Source organism: Stigmatopora argus, chromosome 2 (genome assembly GCF_051989625.1).
Source record: "Stigmatopora argus isolate UIUO_Sarg chromosome 2, RoL_Sarg_1.0, whole genome shotgun sequence".
In the NCBI taxonomy this organism is placed as follows: Eukaryota; Metazoa; Chordata; class Actinopteri; order Syngnathiformes; family Syngnathidae; genus Stigmatopora; species Stigmatopora argus.
In genome coordinates, this window is record NC_135388.1 from 22,727,383 (window position 1) to 22,749,159 (window position 21,777).

Consider the following 21,777-nt stretch of genomic DNA (forward strand, 5'->3'; position numbering starts at 1 on the left):
GTTCAAACAGGTAAAGTTAGCAAAGGCAATATCAGTGGAAAAAAAATGGTTTGTTCTTTACCTCTTTCGTAAACGGATAGACGTTGTTTAATTTTTTTGTACAATCAGGACTCAAATTTTGTTTTGTAAAATAAACTTTTCCCCAACGAATTGTGATTGAAGTAGGTTTATATGTGGGAGGCAAATCATTGTTTGGGTATTCATTCTCTTAGGGATACCCGTCTGTTGTCATGAGAAAAAGAGAACAATAAGGATGGGGGAAAGACTCACCCAGTTGTGATCGCAAAAACACTCATCACATACACATTACATCAGAACAAAAGAACACTGAAAGGGAAAAAAAGAAAAAAAAACATGAAGACACAGGACTGTGACACACGTTTGAGTGCACTTATAGACAATTAAGACAACCGAATTATGTCTTACTCTTTATTTTTCTGCTATAAACACCCCAAATGTATTGTCTCTTTATAACTACCTTTATCTATTTTCATTTTTACCTTCAGGTACACCTTTTTTTTCTTATTTTATTAAGCTGGCCAGCGAAGTCATATTTAGTGATCCAGTCTCTTTGCATATTACTAACAGTCAGGTGGGGTCCTTGGACCTATTCGGAAGAAAATGTATCTGTACCAGGAAGAATGCAGATTTGTGTTGTTTTTGTGATTATCTGCAGTAACAAAAGCCAGGTGAATGGCATCACTTGTACCAGACAGACAAGCATGACAATCCGATATGGACATCGAAAGATCGCCCAAGAAAATTCTACGAGTTTGATTTGTGCAGCACACCATGAAGTATTAGAGATTCTACACCCATACATTTTAGCTCAGCTGAGGGAAAGTAGTACTCCTATTTTACTGTAACTAGACTTTACACTGGTCAGTACAAGGTAATATTTGCCGGGTTCCTGTAATGTGCTTTTTCAATAACTGTAATCAAATAACGTCAGAAGAAATTACAATCCGTGTCTGATTTCTTCATGGCATTTTTATTATTATTTATTATTTTCATTTTAAGAAGGTAAAATTATCTGTGTCTCACAGCCACATTTTGGGTTATATGACAGTCTGAGAGACCTTTATTTTCAACAGGATCCTGCTGATATTTTGAAAACAATTTAAAAACTTGACATATGACAGGGCACTTTGAAAGTCTTGACACCCCTCCACAAAAAGTTTGCAGAAATTTCAAAAATAATAAGTTTACAGAATAAAAATAGTCATGCAATTGAGACAGCTTGCTAACTCTGAAAATAAATCATATCCAATCCTGAAATTCAACATGGGAGTGTATTTAATGAATAAGACCCCATACACACACCAAAAAGTCAGTGAAAGGCCAGAAGAAATATGCAAGTTATTATTTAACATTGATTGAAGTGCAATTGAACGTGAACAAAGGCCTCGACTAAGAATTGCAGGTCGTATAAATGGTGTGTCAAGTAATACCTAATTCAGTCACAACATCAAGATAGTTTGTATTTTGTCAGACTTGCAAGGCTTTAATCAAGTAAAGACAGTATTTGTAAAACAATACAGAATGATCAAAAAGGACCATTGAGCATGGAGAGAAGTGAAGCAAATCGACACAGGGATGATTAGTTCATTGATTAATGACATCGAAGTGCGAATTTTTATATGGTCCTGCAGCCTCTCCATCATAGATCTTGTCTCCTGGGGCTGGCTTTGTTCCTTTTCAAATCAACCTTCTCACTCTCAGTCGTCTTTGTGCTTTTCTTCTTCTTAGCATTTACTTCATTTGCTTTGTACATACTGTCATCCTTCTTGGCAGCCTTGCCAGGGAACACCTGTCCTTCAACAGTTACATCCAAGCAGCGCTCCTGGGTCAGCAGGAAATCTTTAACTTCCCACGCTAAACTTCCATCACGCAACATGAAAATTACCCTGTTGGAGCCAACCACAAATCTGTAGGGGCAGATAAAAAAGGGGATTAAGATTTTCTTCATTTGTAATGATCATATTTTAAAGGTGAACACAACACCAACATATTTACACATTGCTCATGACTTCACTAATTAAATAGATTACTATTGCATTCATGGACGAAAATGAAACAGGATGCTGCGGTGAAATGCACAAAACCAGACTGGCTTTGCTATTGGTACATCGTCATGCCAGCGTTAATTTCTATGCATTATTTAACTCAGTGTTTCCCAACCAGTGTGCCGTGAGCGATGCTCAGGTGTGCGTGGGAAATTACAAGTCATACATCGTAATAAGTATTAAAAGATTAAAATCAAACTATTACGAGGTTAAAATTGAAATAGGAAATCATAGATTGTACTATAACAAGATTCAAATCGTAATATTATAAGATTAAAGTCATTTTGTTGCTTATTTTTATGTAAAGTAAACCAGAAGTCTTTGGCTTTTGTCGACGCTAAGTCTATGTGAGCACAAAACGGCTCTTCTCGTAATGTTATGTGGTAGAAGTAATATTGGGAGGAAAAAACTAAGTAATATTACGAGATTTAAGTCATTTTCCTGTTTTTATGCTACGTGAACCGGAAGTTGTTTGGTTTCAGGGGTATCAACTTTTGGCAACGTAAAGTCTCTGTGAGCACATGACTTTTTGCCTAATTTTGGGAGAAAAAGTCAAAAATTAAAATAAGGTTAAAAAACGTTGCATTAATTATTTTAAAATCAGTCCAACTGAAAGCTCTTCAGGGTCTACGGACGTCAACTTTAATGACGTTAGATCGGTGTGAAATAAATAGATTTTGTAATAATTTGGGGGAATTGTTTAATTCTTGTTAATAAAACTTTGATGAGAACAACTTTATAATGTTAATATAGGCGACAGTTTTAAATTAGAAGATTTTCAGATAGTGGTGTGCCTTGAGATTTTTTCAATGCAATTAGTGTGCCGCAGCTCAAAAAAAGGTTGGGAAACACTGATTTAACTATTTAAAATGACAAAAACAAAAAGGTAAAAACAAATCTATTTAGTACAACACTATGATCCCACGACCATTTCCTATCTTTGTCCCATTTTTCCTTGCGCCCTCCATATCCTGTCCACTGCTATTCACTGTTTTGCCAGTTAAGGAAATTTTTTTTCATAACATTTAGATAAAATGGGATAATTCCTTGATATCACGTAAAAAAAAAATACAGGCTGTCATCAAATGAGGAGAGTGGGTTGAAATGGGTTAAGGAAATTTTAAAGTGCTGCTGTTTGTACGGAAGCATATTGCATTCACATTAGAAATACAGAAAGCCCTGACCGTTTTTCCAATTACAGTAGTACCTTGACATACGAGTGTCCCAACATAGGAGAAATTTGATATGCAAGGAAAATTCCGAGCAAATGTTTGCCTTGAGATACGAGACAAACTTGAACTTTTCAAGTAGGATATCTTGCACAATTGATGGTTGACTATACATTGGTACCTCGAGATACGAGCTTTTTGCACGGCAACGCGCTCATAACATAACAAACAAATTTAAATGAACTTGGATTACGATACAGTCACTCAAAAATACATGTAATCTAACCTTACACTAAACTTATTTCTAATTTTGTTTTAAAGAAGGTAAAAAAAAAAACTTTCTTCTCGCGGGTTGGCTCTATTTGCCCCACCTCAACCCTGACTTTCAGCTGAGTTTTTTAAAAGGAACCTATTGAGGGTTGTTTGCTTTTGTCTTCCATTCAAAATATTCAGAAAATGATGCACACAAATGTCCTCACAATAGGATAACGCACGACCACTTGCCTACTTGCCTGGGTAGTACTCGTATTAGTGAGCAAGCTCCGCCACGCATACACAATTGTTGTTCCCTTTATTCTGCACTGACTAACGAGAAAAAAAACACGGAAAAAATGCAACGCTCCGCCCAGTGCTCATAGAAACATTTAGACGAGGGAGTTGCGGCAAGAAGACAGTGCCCTTGCTGAGCTCATGAACAGCCTCTCGCGTCCGCGTATGCTCATATATAAAAATTGGTCTCGTATCTCAAGATAACTATTTTCTCGAAATTTTACTCGTATCTCAAATTGCTCGTATGTCGGGGCACTCGTCAAGGTATTACTGTAGTGTAATTTACTTTGAGGTTGTTTTTTGAATTACCGTATTTTCACACCTTATAGGGCGCAGTTAAAAGTCTATTTTTTTTCCCAAATTGGTCAGGGCCCCCAATCTGTCGGTGCGCCTTTTTGTGCACTAAAGTCAAGATTCTGTAGATGTCGCTGTATGACGCTGATTGCTTGATTGTCTGGGTGCATTTCTCGCTGACGTATTAAACTGAAAATACGTACGGAACTAACAACAGTATGCGGGTGTGAAGGGGGTGGTGCAGGTTTTTTTTTAAGAATAGAGCATGTACCGTATTTTCACGACTATTCGGCGCATCGTATTTTTAGCCGCAGTGTCAATAACGAGTGCTATTTCTGTATTTTACACACACAAAGGACGCACCGTTCTTTTAGACGCAGCCAGGCATGGCATATATATATATTATTTATGGATGATTATCGAACCGTAATAGCGCTGTCTACGGAAGCAGCCCCAGGCGCTATTTCCGGTGCGCAGTGACTGCTGGGATATATAGTCCTTTTGTCAATACACCCAGGTTGATGGCTGTGATAACTTTGCACTAATAGTCTCAATATACTACAACGGCAAACACACTAATTTGGTGCTACATGCACCATATGCACGCTACACTTGCACGCTAAAAACACGTTTTTAAAAAGGCAACGGAAGCAAGACTGACTTTGGTTGTACTTTATTTAGCCATTTTACAATGTACTCACGTCATCATCACCCACCAAACCATCAAAGTCCTCATTTTCTGTGTCCAAATTGAACAATTGTCCATCGAAAATGCTGAGTTTAATACGTTCTTCCAGGCGGCCACAATCCATTCGCTAATAGTAGCTAGCGTAACTCTTTCAAGGCTGTCTTCCATGGTTCGCAACTGTGTTGATGCCGGTCGCCAGGCCATTATCCATTCGCTAATAGTAGCTAGCTAGTAGCTAGCGTAACTCTTCCAAGGCTGTCTTCCATGGTTCGCAACTGTGTTGATGCCGATCGCCAGGCCATTATCCATTCGCTAATAGTAGCTAGCTAGTAGCTAGCGTAACTCTTCCAAGGCTGTATTCCACGGTTCGCAACTGTGTTGATGCCGATAGCCAGGCCACAATCCATTGGGTGTATTGACAAAAAAAACTATATGTCCCAGCAGTCACTGCGCAGTACTTTATCTACGAGAAAATAGTAGAGTCAGGGGCTGTTTGCCATAGTTGTCCTATCGACTGATTTATTTTATTTTATCGTGATAACAATTTTAGTATTGGTCCATATATAAAGCGCACTGGATTATAAGGCGCCCTGTCTATTTTGGAGAAAATGTAAGACTTTTATGTGCGCCTTATGCACGCCTTATCGTGAAAATACAGTCCCTATAAATAATGGGTGCATACGTTGTGCAAAACAATATCAGTTGAACCCCCAAAAATGGGACCTACAAAGAGACACGCTTACGAGGCACAGTTTAAACTGGCGGCTATCCGCTACGGGGAAGAACATGGAAATCAAGCTGCAGCGAGGTACCTCAACCTAAATGAGTCCATGGTTCGCAAGTGGAGGAAGCTGGAAAATCAGTTTGAACAAGCCAAAAAGACAACGCTGGAGGTAAAGCAAGATGGCCCATGTTGGAAGAGTTTCTCAACCATTGGATCCAGGAGGAAAGAGCAGCGGGGAGAAACATCTCTACAGTCAATATTCGACGCAGGGGAAAAAAAGCTTGCCAATGAAATGAAAATTGAACATTTTCATGGAGGTCTGTCTTGGTGCTTGCGCGCCATGAAATGGAACCATCTATCAATCCAGGGAAGAACTACGGTGGCATAGCAGCTTTCGGCAGACTACAAAGAAAAGATGACAGCCTTCCGCTCTTACTGCAGCAAAAAGATTGGCGACAAGCGTATCCAGCCGAGCCACATCCCCAATATGTACGAGGGGCCGCTCACTTTCGACATATGGCATACTAACTCCGAGCTTAACGTCATTCTGTGAGGCTTGATGAAGGAACTACAACCGCTGGAAATTGTTGTCAACAGAGCATTCAAAACTAAGTTGCGAATGGCTTGAGAGCAATGGATGTCTGATGTATACATAGTTTTACAAAGACTGGCAGGCAGCGTCGGGCGTGTTACGTGAAAATATGTCAATGGATTGTGGATGCCTGGTCTCAAGTGTCGGACAGAACTGTAGTTCAATCTTTCGCCAAAGCTGGCATCAAGTTCCCGGAATACTCCGGCGACAGCTCTGACTCTGACAGTGAGATGGAGCATAACATCTTGGACGGCGAACTCGCCCCCTTGGCCGAACTCTTTATATCAGACACAGGAGATGAGTTTGATGGTTTTGTGGATGTTTAGCTGCTTTAACTTCAACCAACGTGAGTCCCTTTTATGTCAATGAAGTAAATCAAACTTAGTTTTGCTCATGCTGTCTTTAAAAAAAAACACGCTAACGCTAGCATAACATACGCTAACATAACATACGCTAGCATAGTGTTATGTTGGCGCTCATTGGGCCGAAGCGCCCTATCTATGGGCAAAAAACTGAATATACACCCGCAAGTGAGATGGCGCCCTTTCATGCGGTGCGTTCTATAGGTGTGAAAATACGAGAATTATTTTTGATAACTAAATTTTTCAAAATAATTTATTTTCTGGGATTGTTTATTTGAATAATTTTTTCTTCAACTCTATTTTTCAAATAATTTATTTTGAGGGTTGTTTTTTTCAATTACCGTATTTTCACGACTAAGGCGCACATAAGTCTGAAATTTTCTCCAAAATAGACATGGCGCCTTATAATCCAGTACGCTTTATATGTGGACCAATACTAAAATTGTTATCACGATAAAATAAAATAAATCCATTGATAGGACAACTATGGCAAGCAGCCCCCGACTCTACTATTTTCCCGTAGATAAAGTACTGCGCAGTGACTGCTGGGATATATAGTTTTTTTTGTCAATACACCCAATGGATTGTGGGCTGCCGATCGGCATCAACACTAGCTAGCTACTATTTGTGAATGGATTGTGGTCTGCGATGGGCATCAACACAGTTGCGAACCATGGAAGACAGCCTTGGAATAGTTACGCTAGCTACTAGCTAGCTACTATTTGCGAATGAATTATGGCCGCCTGGACGAACATGTTAAACTCAGCGTTTTCAATGGACAATTGTTCAATTCGGACACAGAAAATGAGGACTTTGATGGTTTTGTGGGTGATGATGACGTGAGTACATTGTAAAATGGCTAAATAAAGTACAACCGAACTCAGTCTTGCTTCCGTTGCCTTTTTAAAAACGTGTTTTTAGCGTGCGGGTGTAGCGTGCATTTGGTACATGTAGCACCAAATTAGTGTGTTCGCTGTTGTAGTATATTGATACTATTAGTGCCAAGTTATCACAGCCGTCAACCTGGGTGTATTGACAAAAGGACTATTTATCCCAGCAGTCACTGCGCACCGGAAATAGCGTCTGGGGCTGCTTTCGTAGACAGCGCTATTACGGTTCGATAATCATCCATAAATAATATATATATGCCATGCCTGGCTTCACGAAAAGTGGCAGGCAGCGCCCGGCTTCTTACGCTACGATTTGTGAATGGATTGTGGCCGCCTGGGCGAATGTGTCTGCTTGCACGGTTGTTCGAGCTTTTGCCAAGCCGGCATCATTTCTAAGGAGCCACATGGAAATGACGGTGACTATGAGAACGAAATGTAAATGTAAAATGTCTAAATTAAGTACAACCGAACTCAGTTTTGCTTCCGTTGCCTTTTTAAAACGTGTTTTTAGCGTGTGGGTGTAGCGTGCAAGAACTATATTTCCCAGCAGTCACTGCGCACCGGAACCCGGAAATAGGCTGCTTCCGGTAGCCAGCGCTATTGCGTTTCGATGTTCATCCATATATAATATATAATATATATGCGCCTAATGAAACGGTGCGTGCTTTGTGTGTCTAAAATACAGAAATAGCACTTGTTACCGACACTGCGGCTTAAAATACGATGCGCCGAATAGTCGTGAAAATACGGTAATTTTTTCTTAGTTTTTTTTCCCCCATGAGGTTGTTTTTGAATTAATTATATATTTTTTGTTTTTCATTTTTCTTTTTGTTTTCTGAGCTTGGCCGCCAGAGGAAAAAAAATAATAATAAAAAAAGCAAGCATCATTCCTGGTGCTCTCTGCCGTCCAATTCGCCAAGCAGGTTTTATCTATGATCCTTATAAAGTGTGATTTATGCAGTGGTGGGCTGTCAGGGCCTTCTTTCCTGGCTTAAGAAATATCTGAATCATATTATATTTTGTCCATGAATACTTATTATTCCAAATGGTCTGTTGGCTTCCTTTCATTGCTTTTCCCCCTGGTTGCACTGCTTCCAGATGTGTTTTCATATTGAAGCACTTAACCAATCACATTTCAGCCATTATTTGTTGCCAGATCAGATCTACCTCAAAGCCTTCACAATCAGTTCTGCGGGCTCTGCTGCATTAAACTAGACTGTTGCTTTTAACCAATCAGATTTCGAGTTGGCAACCCCACAATGCTTTTTCATACGCTTTCGCATTTTGCTGGCTGGGATACGTCATTGCTTTCACCAACTATGATTGGCTAGTAGGCGGGCCAAAGCCATAGTGAGGCAGCCAGAGATCGCAAACTCCACCCACAATGGCCGACAGAAAAAAAAACAAATGGATTCTGTTGCATATTTGCTCACAAAGCTATTTTCCAGACTGACTTTTCCAGAAAAAAATGGACATCATTGAGAAAGGACGGTCAACTCCGAAGCTAGCAAGCCTGTTACAGCCGGGAAAATTGTGTGTGCGCCACTTTCAGTGCGCTAACTTAGCTGCACAAGCAAATATATTGTTGTGTTGATTTAAAGCCATTTTCAAAACGGACTATGCCGGAACTATGACAGGACAGGCTCGACTTTCATCATTAGCTTCGATGGCGATTGGAAAGAAGGAAGAAAGGAGGATGGATATTGTGTACAGTTAAAAAGAATTTTTGGTGAATATAATATGGCTATATTCCTAAATAATATTTCAATTGTGGGCCCGGTTCTGATATCTGAAAAGCTCTGGTGTTTGTATTTAAGCTCCAGTGTTTGTATTTAATCACTAAATGCTGCTAGGAAGTGGATTTTACCCCAGTTTAATTTTTGCCGTTTCGCCATTGATGTCCATCGCTGTCTTTTCCCGAGGAAATCACCCCCCTGGCCTGGCTGTAATGTCTCAAAAGCTCCAGTATTTGTATTCAATCAATAAATGCTGCTAGGAAGTGGATTTTACCTAATTTTAGTGCATTTTTTGTCATTTCACGTATGGACGTATCAACGTACATCACTGTTTTTTTTACCGGGGAAATGATACTCCGGGCCCGGTTCTGATGTCTAAAAAGCTCCAGTATTTGTATTTAATCAATTAATGCTGTTTTCGGCTGGATTTTACCCCATTTTCGGGCAATGTTTGCCCACACGCCATTGACGTTCATCGCTGTCTTTTCCCGGGAAAATCGCACCGACCGCCACTAGATTTATGGGTGTGTGCGTGTGAGTTTAAGATTTCTTAGCTACGTTTGTCCAAACCGTGCACATAGAGTGGCCAGAAACGGCTGACGGATCCTAATAGACGAGTGGTTTAATTTCTTCACCTTCTCTAAGTGTGTAAACCCAATCTTTTATTTGTTAAATGCCCATTTTTCAAAAGAGATTTTTTTTAATAGCGCAACAGTTGTCTTTTGGTTCCGGTTTTTGCCGGTCCCCCCAGCTTGTTTTCAAATAAGCGCCAACAACGTCAGCCCACTGTCTGGTCTTAAATGGAATCTCAACTTCTACGTTGCTCTGCCCAGAGGTCCCATCATCCTCGCCGGCCCAAGTGCTCTGTTTTCGGACAAGGCTGATTCCATTCTGAAAAAAATTCTGCGATGTCAAAGCCACAAAAGTTGAAGCAACGAAGTAAGGAACGATCATAGTACATTCTCGCGCCTACACCGAAATACAAGTACAAAAGTTTATTTATTAAAAATTACAGCTATAAGCAGATGCAAAAATGAATCTATTAATATCTAAATGTAATCTATATATAAAAAATGTAAATACTTTAAATACTGGACTCACAGTGAAAATAGTTCCTCTTCGCTTAATTTTTTGTCAGATTCGAGAGGGATTGGATCATTGATGGAATTTTCAGGAGGCGCCGTAGGGGAGCTTTTCAGGAGCTTTTGCAAGAGGTTTTCGGCGCACAGGGAAAATCTTTATGGGGAGTTGTGACCACTGTTTCTTTTTTAGGACAAATAGAGATATAAGTGTGGGCTCAATTCCCGCTGGTGGCGTTATGATTGGGAGTGTGGATGGTCGTTTGTTTCTCTGTGTGCCCTGCGAATGACTGGCGATCAGTCTAGGGCAGGGGTAGGGAACCTATGGCTCGGGAGCCATATGTGGCTCTTTCCATGGGTGCATATGGCTTTCCACTAACCCGTGAGGTAAAATATGGAAATCAGTGGTGAGAGAGCTGAGTCCCGAACGCACTAATAAGAGCGTCACTGTGGCGTTGACACTACCTCTACCACCACTTTAATCATAATTTAGTTTTTTATTACTCTTCCGCATGCATAGTATCATTGATACTGATTTATTAGCAACAGCATAAAAATGTTGTCAAAAGAATTCAGTGACTTTTGGTACTTTAAAAGTGGTGAAATGACAAAAAAAATCACACATTTTCATGTGTTTTTACTTTTCAATTCTGAGAATGGCTCTCAAGAAATGACTTTAGAAAATATGAATTGTTTATGGCTCGCTCTGTCAAAAAGGTTCCCGACCCCTGGTCTAGGGTGTAGTCTGCCTTTCGCCAGCAACCCCCACAACCCTTTCGTGAATGGGCGGTGTGGAAGATGAATGATTGAATGAATGAACTTCCACTTTGCTCCTTTGCAGCATCCAACCATTTTTGGAGCATCAAAGGGCTCTATTTTCAGACAAGGGCGAGCGACGGTGTCTTCCGTAATCTCGCCCGGAGCTTGCACTTTGTGAAACATTTTTGGGAAATTCCACCATCAACTCCGCGACCCTGAGGCTCCCAAGTGTCCAGTCCGCTGAACAAGCTCTATTTTCAAATTAGCGTGAGGGCATAGTAAGGTCGCCCGGGGCTCTCATTTCTGAAAAAAAATCCACCCTCACAGAAGATCCTGGCCATTCTGTCCACTCACTCAGTAAGCTCTATTTTTGGATAAAAGTGACGGCCACCGCCTGCTGCGTGCTATTTTTCTTTTCCGGTGATGAGTAGTGTCATTCCCCTGTTTTCCGCCATTTTCTTAGTGGCAAGCAGAAGACAGGGAAGTGTCTTCTGTTTGTTTGGTTTCACCCCTCAATTTTGACATTTTTAGGAACTTTATTTATACTTAATATTAAAAAAATGCTATGTACTGAACCCGCAAAGTGGTGAAGGATAACAGTATAGCAATATGGCATGGTGTTTAAATACTTCTTGAAATGACTGTATTCACAATTTTTTTTATCTTATTTGTGCTGCAAAACAGATATTTGCAAAAGAAAAGTTTTAATTTTTTTCTTGGTGTAAATAACCGCTGTGTTTACAGGCTAACATGTTTGGATAGTTTATTTTTTTAAATTAAAATCAATGGTCTCTATAGGCAGCTTCACAAAATCAGGTGACTCGGACGTGGGTATAAAAATATGTGATTGGGACATCCGTATTTCATACCTTTGAATGTCATAGTTTGCGTTGAACAGACTGCCCTGCCACAGCCCTGTGATCTCCTCAGTCTCCTTCTCAGTGGGTTCTCCTGATACTGTAGCAAAAACCATCAGGGTGCGCCCCTTCTTTGATATTTTCAGCAGATCTTCAGGCTTGGACTGGTCAATCTTCGAAAAGTCAATGGGAGGAGGAGATCTCCGGTGCTCTGGAAGATCACCTTCCTCAATGTCATCATCTTTCTATATAGATAAGGAGAAATGTTGAATATACATACAAAAGTCAAATGTTTTGTTTACTGCGAGTCTCTTTTTGGGAAGGCCTACATCCAATAATGCAGTAAAATTTAAAAACTGTTAAATCGGTTGAAAAGGTATTTTAAAGCAAGACGATACAATATCTATATTTTATGAATCTTTTATTTATATATTTTTTAAACAAGGTACCTGATGGTGTAGTGCAGGCTTCGGCAACCCAAAATGTTGAAAGAGCCATATTGGACGGAAAGAAAAAACACAAATATGTCTGGAGGCGGCCCGGTGAAGCGAGTGTTTAGTGCGTCGGCCACACAGCTCTGAGGTCCTGGGTTCAAATCCAGGTCATGTCCATCTGTGTGGAGTTTGCATGTTCTCCTCAGGCCAGCGTGGGTTTCCTCCAGGTACTCCGGTTTCCTCCCACATTCCAAAAACATGCATGGTAGTCTGATTGGACACTAAATTGCCCCTAGGTATGGGTGTGAGAGTGCATGGTTGTCCGTCTCCTTGTGCCCTGAGATCGGCTGGCCACCGATTCAGGGTGTCCCCCGCCTCTGGCCTGGAGTCAGCTGGGATAGGCTCCCGCACACCCCGCAACCCTAATGAGGACAAAGCGGTTCAGAAAATTAGATGAGATGAGAAATGTCTGGAGCCCCCCCAAAAAATTAAAAGCCTTACAATGAAGGCAACACACTTATGTTAGCCTACCATTATTACCATTTTTTTTCCCAAGATAGCGCCGTCACGCGGCAGCCGGTGGCAGTAGCTCTGTCCACTCTTATTTGTTTTTCGTGTTTTACAGCCTTTCTATCTTTTTTTAATTACATTTTAATATTTGTTAATACATTCCTTTTTACTTAACTTTGTACTTAATACTTTTTACTTTAATGTTTTTACAACTTTCCTTGTTCTGTTAGCCTGGCTTCTTTCTGCTATTTCTTTTTTGGAACCATTCAGCCATGCCTACGCTGTCATACACATTGGACTAGGTGTTACAATACGCAGCAGAAGGAGCAACACCTTGGTGCCACTGGAGATTCGAAGCTGGACAAAAGTGCCGAGAGAAGAGGCAACGCTACTGACCAACCATTCCATCATGGGATAAGATGGAAGAGCTGTCGGCGCTTACCAGCAACGGAGTCGAGGGGTTCTACTCTGCTACTGTTGTCTTCAGCTCCAGACTACTGAGGACCTGTGCGGATAAGCTTGGAAGAGTCACTCTGCATATTCTCTACCTCGGTCACAGTCTGCAAAAGTTCCCCATCTTGTGGAAGACTTCCTGTGTGTGGTTCCAGTTTTTGTCCAACTTTACAACATCTTTTTGAGTCTGTATCCGTTTTTGCTACCGCAACCAAGATGGCGCCGTTCAAGTGGCAGCCGGTTGCGGTAGCTCCGTCCACTCTTGCTCGTTTTGTGATTTTGCTGCTTTTCTGTCTTAATGATTTGATTTGGTGATTCTTAGTGATCCCATTTTGCTTTGATTGCTTTGTACTTTGTGCTTTTGCTTTGTTGTTCTGCGGCCTTTGCGACTGTACTGTCTAACTTATAACTTTTACAGCCTTTCTATCTTTTTTTAATTACATTTCAATATTTGTTAATACATTCCTTTTTACTTTACTTTGTACTTAATACTTTTTACTTTAATGTTTTTACAACTTTCCTTGTTCTGTTAGCCTAACTTATAACTATGCCTTTTCTTGCTACTGTCACAATGAAATTTACCAAATGCGGGATGAATAAAATTATCCAATCCAATCTCGAACTCTCGCTGGAACGATTCGTACTCAGTCGGAAAAAGGTGGCATGCCCTTTCCGGGTCAGGGATCAGGTCCTTCCCCAGGTGGAAGAGTTTAAGTACCTCAGGGTCTTGTTCACGAGTGAGGGAAGAATGGAGCGGGAGATCGACAGGCGGGTCGGTGCAGCATCTGCAGTGATGCAGACTCTGCACCGGTCTGTCGTGGTGAGGAAGCAGCTGAGCCAAAAGTTTAGTCTTGAAAAAGAGGGGGCCGTCTTATATTTGGGCCAATTCGCAGGGCTGCCAACTACTTCGGAATTTCAGGAATTTCTCCGGAAATGCAACGCAAACTCTGGGACTCCGGACAACCTCCCTTTACTCCTGAAATACCCAAAAATGTTCACGTATATTTTTTTAAGCAACCATTTTGGAAAAGTACCACATTTCCAATTTAAATGCCTCGAAATTCACACCATTGCTACGGCTTTCGCCATCTTGATTCAACTGCACTGTAAACTGCAAGAATTTGTTTGCTAGTTTGAATGCCAGTAAATAACTTGTCTGCGTACATGCTCCTTGGATGGAAGTTGCTCTATTAAAGATGTTTTGCTGAGTCTGCAAGCCAGAAACCAACCTGTCAGCGGTAGCCGCACGTTTTTGTGTTGAAAGGTTGCTGGCGTAATTAGAATGCAAGTACAACGTTCTGGAATGGGCATCTCAGTCCCCAGACCTGAATATTATTGAAAATCTGTGGTGTGATTTAAAGCGGGCTGTCCGTGCTCGGAAACCATCAAACCTGACTGAATTCGAGATTATATATATATATATATATATATATATATATGATATATATATATATATATATATATATATATATATATATGAATCATATATATATATATCAGGGGTCTCAAACTTGCGGCCCGCGGGACGATAATTTGCGGCCCCCGTCTTAATATGAAAGATCGATTTTTTTTTTAATTTTTTTTTTTTTTATTTTTTTATTTTTTTACCCCTTTCCCCATGATGGCGCCGTTTAAGTGGCAGCCAGTGGCAGTAGCTCTGTCCACTCATGTTTTTCTTGTTTTACAGCATGTTTTACATGAAAAATTAGAGGGAACATTGACATGCACCTGCTTGTGGCAGGTGTGATACTGGTGTGCCGATAGCGAGCAATGATGATGTCGTGACCGGATGATTCGCCTAAAGACGTTTCGCCGACGGACGTTTGACAGACGGACAGGTCGTACTAGTATTTGTTAGTTTAATGATTAAATACAAATACTAGTATTTGTATTTAATCATTAAACGCTGTTTTCAGCTGGATTTGACCGAATTTGAGAGCATTTTGAGCCGTTTGGCGAATGGACGTCTATAGACGTTTTTTTGCCTCCATCGCGATATCATCCAGTATTTGTATTTAATCATTAAATGCTGTTTTAGGATGGATTTGACCCGATTGCTGTCATTTTACCGCTCGGTTCTGCTACATCTGCCTGCCCAAGAGTGCTTATTCCCGGACTGCCATTGATGGTAGACGAACATTGATTTTTACTATAATTTGGACAACACCGGCGGCGGGCCGGATTAAAAATCCTAACGGGCCGTATATGGCCCGCGGGCCGAGGTTGAAAAACTTGTACACACACGATCCGGCGGGGCGAGCGTTCGAATCCCGTTTCGGCGAAACCTCCGTTCGGCCGAATGAACGTTCGGTGGAACGTCCATTCGGCGACCTGCCCGTCTGTCAAACGTCCGTCGGCGAAACGTCTTTAGGCGAGTCATCCGAGTACCGATGATGTCGCTCACACTGGTACTCAGTGCGCTCAGGGAGGTTGTCTTTCTGCTCAGACCAACAAAAAATTAGAGGGAACTTTGGTTCGGAGCTGAATGAACCAATCACGGTGAGGTATACGGCTCTGGAGGGCGGGACATCGGCCGGGCTGTCCAGTGCCTCGCTCACTCACTCATTCATTCCTCCAATCAGCTGGGCGGAGGAGAAGCCGTGAGGCCGATCACTCCGCTCGGCGCGCACACTCCTCCGCTGCTCTCAGCATAGAACTGAATGAGGCGCTATGATCCGTGATCCAGCCTGTGTCAGTGTCTGTAGCCATCTCCGCGATTGAAACGGAGAGCGAAAGTGCACATGCGCCACAAACCCGCGCGACTGAATGTGAAAGATCAACCCGAGACTCATTCCAAGTGGAAAAACATATTACAGAGCCCCAGAGATGTCTCTTTCAAAGCCTGCCGTGAAGAGAAAGGTCGGTGATGAGCACAGACAGTTTCAAGAAAAGTGGGGAGTGCAATATTTCTTTGTTGAACACAGGGGCACCCCGACGTGTCTCATTTACACTGAAAAAGTTGCGGTGCACAAGGAATACAATTTGAAACGTAATTGTACTATGAGACATGCTGAGGAGTACGAAAAATACCAGGGAGATGAGAGAGCCAACCAGGTTGCCAGTCTTAAAACACGTCTTCTGAGGCAACAGGATCTCTTCAAGAAGGCTACCAAAGACAGTAATGCAGCAGTCAAAGCTAGCTACGCCGTTTGTGAGTTGATTGATCCTGTGCTAAGTGATCCCAAATGGCTCATGGACTTGGCTTTTCTTGTTGATATCACACATGAGCTTAATGTACTGAACAAGAAGCTACAAGGCCAGGGGCAACTTGTCAGTGCTGCCTATGACAACGTGAGAGCATTCTGCACTAAACTTGTGTTATGGAAAGCCCAGCTCTCTCAGACAAACCTTTGCCATTTCCCAGCATGCAAGGCTCTCGTGGATGCAGGCACACCATTCAGTGGTGAGAAGTATGTTGAGGCCATTTCGAAGCTACAGGAGGAATTTGATCACAGATTTGCAGACTTCAAGACACACAAAGCCACATTTCAATTTTTGCGGACCCCTTCTCCTTTGATGTGCAAGATGCCCCTCCTGAGCTTCAAATGGAGCTCATTGACCTGCAGTGCAACTCTGCACTCAAAGCCAAGTTCAGGGAGGTGAGTGGAGAAGCAGACAAGCTTGGGCAATTTTTGAGAGAGTTGACCCCCAGCTTCCCTGAACTTTCCCGAAGGTTCAAGCGGACCATGTGCCTTTTTGGGTGCACATACTTGTGTGAGAAGCTCTTCTCCACCTTGAACTTCAATAAGTCCAAGTACAGGTCCAGACTTACTGATGAGCATCTTCAAGCTCTACTGAGGGTCTCCACTGCTTCCTCCCTCAAGCCAAATGTGACTATGTGAGAAGAAGCGCTGCCAGGTCTCTAGCAGCAAGGAGTAGGCAAAAGAAGCCGTGTTCAGAATATTTCATGTTCAATGTTCCATTCAAGTTCAGAAAGTTAAAGGTTAAAGAGCTGTTAATACAGACATTTGAAACGGAATAAAAATAATTCATTTTCTCTACTTAGCCAGCCAGTGTATATCTAATGTATGCTCATTAGTATTATTTGGTTTTATATTACTGATTGATTTATTTTTTATTCATCTTTAAGTTAAATTATTTAATTCATTATTTTTTGTTAAAAAATAAAGATATTTGATAACGTTGGAAAGTTTTATCAGTGCTTTTCTTGTGGAAATCCTGATGCGGCCCAGTCTCACCCAGACTCGGCCTCTAGCGGCCCCCAGGTAAATTGAGTTCGAGACCCCTGATATATATGAATAACAATTTTCACCTCCATATTCATGGTTTTAATGGGGAGTACAAATGTGTTACTTTGAAGTGAAAATCTTAAGAAAAATCATCGAACGTGACATTTCTGAGATACTGTATGAATCAAAAGCACATGGTTAGGGTCAATATCATAAGGAAATTAATATGCCTGTCTATGTAAATGCAAAATATCAAATTATTCAATATGAAAAAATAAAAGCGTCAATATTGATAGGAACCTGATGCTTTTTAATTACAAAAATTAAAATTTTCTTTCCAGAAGTTTAAGATGTTGTGGCGGGCAAATTGCTTCTAATGTCAAAATATCTCTATTTTTATCGATGGTTCATATTACTGCAATAGTTGTCACTCTCGAAAAAGAAATTAAAAGATTATTTCATAATCACCAATGTACAATAATTTCCTTTCTGTGTTCCAAAAGGGAAGGTGTTGCCTGCACGTAGACAAATTCAAAAAGGAATTAACAGATCTGTGTCCACCAAGTCTCTGAGTGCAATAACAGCTGGTATCACGCAGGTATCAAGGCTGATATTTTAATGATCGACCGCAAGACCTTACATTAGCTGTAACAACTACAGTTATCCCTCGATTATCGCAGTTAATGTAGACCAGACAAGGCCGCGATAAACGAAAAAGTGAAGTAGGGTCACCCCTATTTAAAAAAAATAATATATATATATATATATTTTTTTTTTACTACAGTGCTGAGTTCTAGTAGCAAGTGGAGGACGGGGGAGTGGCTTCCGCTTGCGAGTTTCAGCGTGGATTTTCCCATTTTTATGAATTTACCAAAAAAAATGTAATTAACAAAAAAATGTCCCCCAGAAAAAAACCGCGATGTAGTGAAACCACGATAGTTGAAGCCGCAATATTCGAGGGATTACTGTATTGGTATGTGCTGACAAGGTAAAAGCTACAAACACATCTATCAAGGCTACTTGTGTCTGGCCAGTGAGAGCACGTTAAACTAGGTAAGACGGAGGCACCCTAGGTAGGACGGCGACGCCTTGAGCAAGAGAGTGAGTTTTTTCACGTTTTATGCAAGATGTTTTTTTTTCTTGAATTTCATTCATATGCGGGAAAATAAATCTTGTTTAGCGTTTTATCTGTTTATCATTTCTCTATTTTGAAATAAATGACCGTATCGGCCGTATTGTCATGTGTTATGGGGTAATGGTGTTTCATCTTTTTCACCTTGTAGTTTAGTGCATGTTGTCTTTTTATGCACATATAAGCCGTACCCTCGATTCAGTCAGCATTTTTTTATCCAACAAATGCGGCTTATATCCGAGTAAATACGGTAACTCATATTCTGTTTGAGTAATTCAGATTCCAGTTGAGTAATTCAGATTTTGGTTGAGTAATTCCGATTCCGGTTAAATAATTCAGATTCCGGTTAAGTATTTCAGATTCCAGTGTAGTAATTCAGATTCCAGTGTAGTAATTCAGATTCCAGTGAAGTAATTCAGATTCCAGGTAAGTTATTCAGATTCCAGTTAAGTATTTTAGATTCCAGTTAAGTTATACAGATTCCAGTTAAATTATACAGATTCCAGTTAAGTAATTCAGATTCCGGTTAAGTTATTCAGATTCCAATTAAGTATTTTAGATTCCAGTTACCGTATTTACTCACATATAAGCTGCTTTTGTCAGACAAAATGACAGAATGGAGGGTACGCCTTATATGCGCATAAAAACACGACATGCAAAAAAACTGCAAGTTGATGCCGCCGTGACACAATGACGTAACGACAAAATGGCCCCGTTGCGTCATGACGCAATGGCAGCGTGACGTCATGACGCAAGCGATGCGGCCGATACTTTCGTTTATTTCAAAATAGAGAAAAGATAAGTAAATAAAACGCTAAACATCATTTATGAATGAAATCCAAGAAAAAAAACGTAGGTAACTTGCATAAAACGTGAAAAAAACTCACATTCCCGTCACTGCTCAGTTATCTTACCAAGGTCCCGGGCAGGCATCTTACCTAGGGTGCTGCCGTCTAAACCTAGTTAAACATGCTCTGACTGGCCAGAAGCGAATAGCCTCTATTTTGTAGTAAAACAAAATTCCACATCTTAAACTTCTGGTAAGAAACTTGGAATTTCTGTAATTAGAAAGCATCAGGTTTGCATCAAGATAGACATATTTATTTTTTCAAATTGAATAATTTGATATTTTGAATTTACAAAGACTTATGATATTGACCCTAATAATATGCTTTTGATTCATACAGTATGTCAGAAATACCACTTGTGATTTTTCTTAAGATTTTTCCCTTCAAAGTAACACATTTGTGCTCCCTATTAAAACCATGAACATGGAGGAGAAAATTGGGAATCGGGGGCGGCTTATACGCGAGAAATTGTAAAATTGAAAAATTTTAAGTGAATTTTAAGGGTGCGGCTAATGCGCGCAGTCGTCTTAAATGAGTAAATACGGTAAGTAATTCAAACTCAAGGTAAGTAATTCAGACTCGGTTCAGAATGTTAAGATTCATTGTCTGATGGTATGAAAATAAGCAAAATATTACTTCTGCAAGAATATTTTAATGAGCGATGATAGATGTGAAAAAGCTCAAGGCTGTGATTAATAACAATTTGACAAGATGATAAATAGAGCATGTTACAATGGGCGGCGGGTGAGTGGTTAGCGCGTCGGCCTCACATTGGAGGATACAGGCCAGGCGACCTGCTGACTTGCCATTGACAGCACTCCAAAAACAGTGTGAAAATGAAAACAATTAGTTGGGAATTGTAAATAAAATAAAACGGCGGTCCAGTGTGGCGAGTGGTTAATAATAATAATCAGACATAGGCCCTGTCGTCATCATCAACAACAAAAAGCCTACTTGTCATCACACCCAGAAACTGCGTATGATGAAATTGGTGGTGCTTCTCCATAAGCTGCGTTTACTTGGCAAAAGCGGGTCGGCTTCACAGCTCTGGGGTCCTGGGTTCAAACCAAGGTCGGTCCACCTGTGTGGAGTTTGCATGTTCTCCCCGGGCCTGCGTGGGTCTTCTCCGGGTACTCCGGTTTCCTCCCACATTCCAAAGACATGCATGGTAGGCTGATTTCACACTCTATATTGCCCCTAGATGAGTGTGAGCGTGAATGGTTGTTTGTTTGTTCCTTGTGCCCTGCGATTGGCTGGCCACCAATTCAGGATATCCCCCGCCTCTGACCCGAAGTCAGCTGGGATGGGCTCCAGCACCCCCGCGACCCTAGTGAGGATAAAGCGGTTCAGAAAATGAGATGAGATGAGCGCATGTTACAGTACCTCCCACTGCTCAAGAAGACGAGCCATATCTGCATCATTGTAGTCCCTTACGTCCTTTTTCTTGGCCTTATCTTTAATGTTACTCGTTAAAGAATGAAGCAAACAAGTACACAAGAGAAAAGCTACACATTGCGACCGAAAGTCAAACGCCATGTTTCCAGATGGTCCAATCTGATTGGCCAGTGCCATATCCGGTCACAACAAGAAAAAACACACGCGGAAACCAAAATATCATTTGAAGGATTTTCAAAATAAAGGATGACTTTAAAAATGTCAAATGGATTGGATCTCAGGCAATTTATAAACTCAAAGTTGTTTGTTTGTCTCCACCTTAGTGGCCATGAAAACGAGAAAAAAAGTTTTGTGTTGGTGTTGTATAAAAACTTTTGAACGGGATTTTTTAAGTATGTACGTTACATATATATATATATATATATATATATATATATATATATATATATATATATATATATATATATATATATATATATAATATCATACCTGTCAACCACCTCAGCGAATTCCGATTGCAATTACCCTAATTGAGCGATAAAAAAACCATCACAAGGGCGCACATAAAAGTCTATATTTATAGTGAAAGGGCAGACAGCTTATGTTTTAATAACTTCATTTATGTGAATTATATATAAATATATACGTACGTACTTAGGTGCGTGCGTGCGTGCGTGCGTACGTGCGTGCGTACGTACGTACGTGCGTACATTCATACATACAAACATATATATATATATATATATATATATATATATATATATATTCTTCACATAAATGAAGTTATTAAAACATAAGAGTTATCTTAGAATTGAATGAAATTGACAGCTTTATTGTCATTGAACATCTCATACCATCCAGGTACAGCCCGACTGGACAGTCATAACATCACATACTACAGTAATCCCTCGAATATCACAATTAATGTAGACCAAGTAGGATCACCCCATTATAACTACCACAATACATGTTTTCGCGCCTACACAGAAATACAAGTAGACAAGTACAAGTGTATATTTATCAAATATTACAGATATAAGCTTGTTGATT

At 40.6% G+C, this 21,777-nt stretch overlaps 1 protein-coding gene across 1 annotated transcript; it reads right to left on the reverse strand.

The window, feature by feature from the left end:
• Positions 1-970: 970 nt before the first annotated feature.
• On the reverse strand, positions 971-20,911 carry mesd (mesoderm development LRP chaperone). The gene is made up of 3 exons (XM_077625048.1): positions 20,716-20,911; positions 11,778-12,010; positions 971-1,928 (listed from the first exon to the last, which is right to left on the reverse strand). The coding sequence occupies exons 1-3, from the start codon at positions 20,902-20,904 to the stop codon at positions 1,661-1,663; spliced, it is 690 nt and encodes a 229-aa protein (XP_077481174.1). The 5' UTR covers positions 20,905-20,911; the 3' UTR covers positions 971-1,660.
• Between the last annotated feature and the right edge of the window lie 866 nt (positions 20,912-21,777).